At 57.7% G+C, this 700-nt stretch overlaps 1 protein-coding gene across 3 annotated transcripts in view; it reads right to left on the bottom strand.

The window, feature by feature from the left end:
* Positions 1-700, bottom strand: part of ACE (angiotensin I converting enzyme) — a 110,410-nt gene that overhangs the window by 102,465 nt on the left and 7,245 nt on the right. For 2 of the 3 annotated variants that reach the window (XM_019523599.1, XM_019523600.1), the window contains exon 1: positions 563-694. In XM_019523599.1, the coding sequence (XP_019379144.1) occupies positions 563-631 (69 nt within the window). In that variant the 5' untranslated portion in view covers positions 632-694. Of the gene's footprint in view, positions 1-562; positions 695-700 lie in introns of those variants that run through there. The other variant, XM_019523601.1, reaches the window with a different exon arrangement.

The raw sequence follows: 700 nt of genomic DNA, 5'->3' as shown, positions 1-700 counted from the left end.
TGATGTACAAGGAAGGAAACTGGAAGGGAGTGGCTGTAAGCCTAATCTGCTGGGAATTCTCGGCAAGTTAACAGGGTCATAGCATCTCAGGGGGAACCTGGAGGGGTCACCTGCACCGAGCCCCTGCTCCAGGCAGAACCATTCGCAGGAATCAGCAGGGGAAGGGGAGTACTAAGCAGGGCTGACCCTCAGCTTACTGATGGGGGGTGCAGGGAACACTGCTGCTGTGCCTGGGACACAGGTCCAAGTGTCACTCTTGTGCCCTTTGTCCCAGGGAGGGAGCACAAGTCTGCTGAGTCCTGGCAGGAATACCACGGCATTAACAGGCTCCAGGGGAGCAGGGGCTGAATAACTGAACGACCTGGGAGGCAGGGGGAACAGAGCAGGAACCTGTTTCCGGGAAGCTCTCTGATGGCAGTTCACGCCAGCCAGAGAGTCAGTGGCATGGTCCTAACAGCACCCCCCCAAGATGCCAGGCAAGGCATTGATTGGCTATCCTGCCAGCTCCAAGTCTGCTCCCCCCCGCCCCCAGCCCCAGCCCCACTGCCAGAAGAGGTCCTACCTGCAGGTTGGAGTTGAAGTCGGTCAGGTTGGTGTTGTAAGTCCAGCTGGCAGACACGCTCTTGAACATGACTATCTCAGCTGTGCTGTTGTAGTCCTGTGCGAAAAAGACAGCCCCTTGCTCGCTGGGTATAGTCTC

The sequence above is a fragment of the Gavialis gangeticus genome, unplaced genomic scaffold (assembly GCF_001723915.1).
Source record: "Gavialis gangeticus isolate Ggan-Ray unplaced genomic scaffold, GavGan_comp1, whole genome shotgun sequence".
NCBI classification, from domain to species: Eukaryota; Metazoa; Chordata; order Crocodylia; family Gavialidae; genus Gavialis; species Gavialis gangeticus.
The sequence above is the reverse complement of the archived record's forward strand: the minus strand, read 5'-3'. Positions and strand labels throughout refer to the sequence as shown.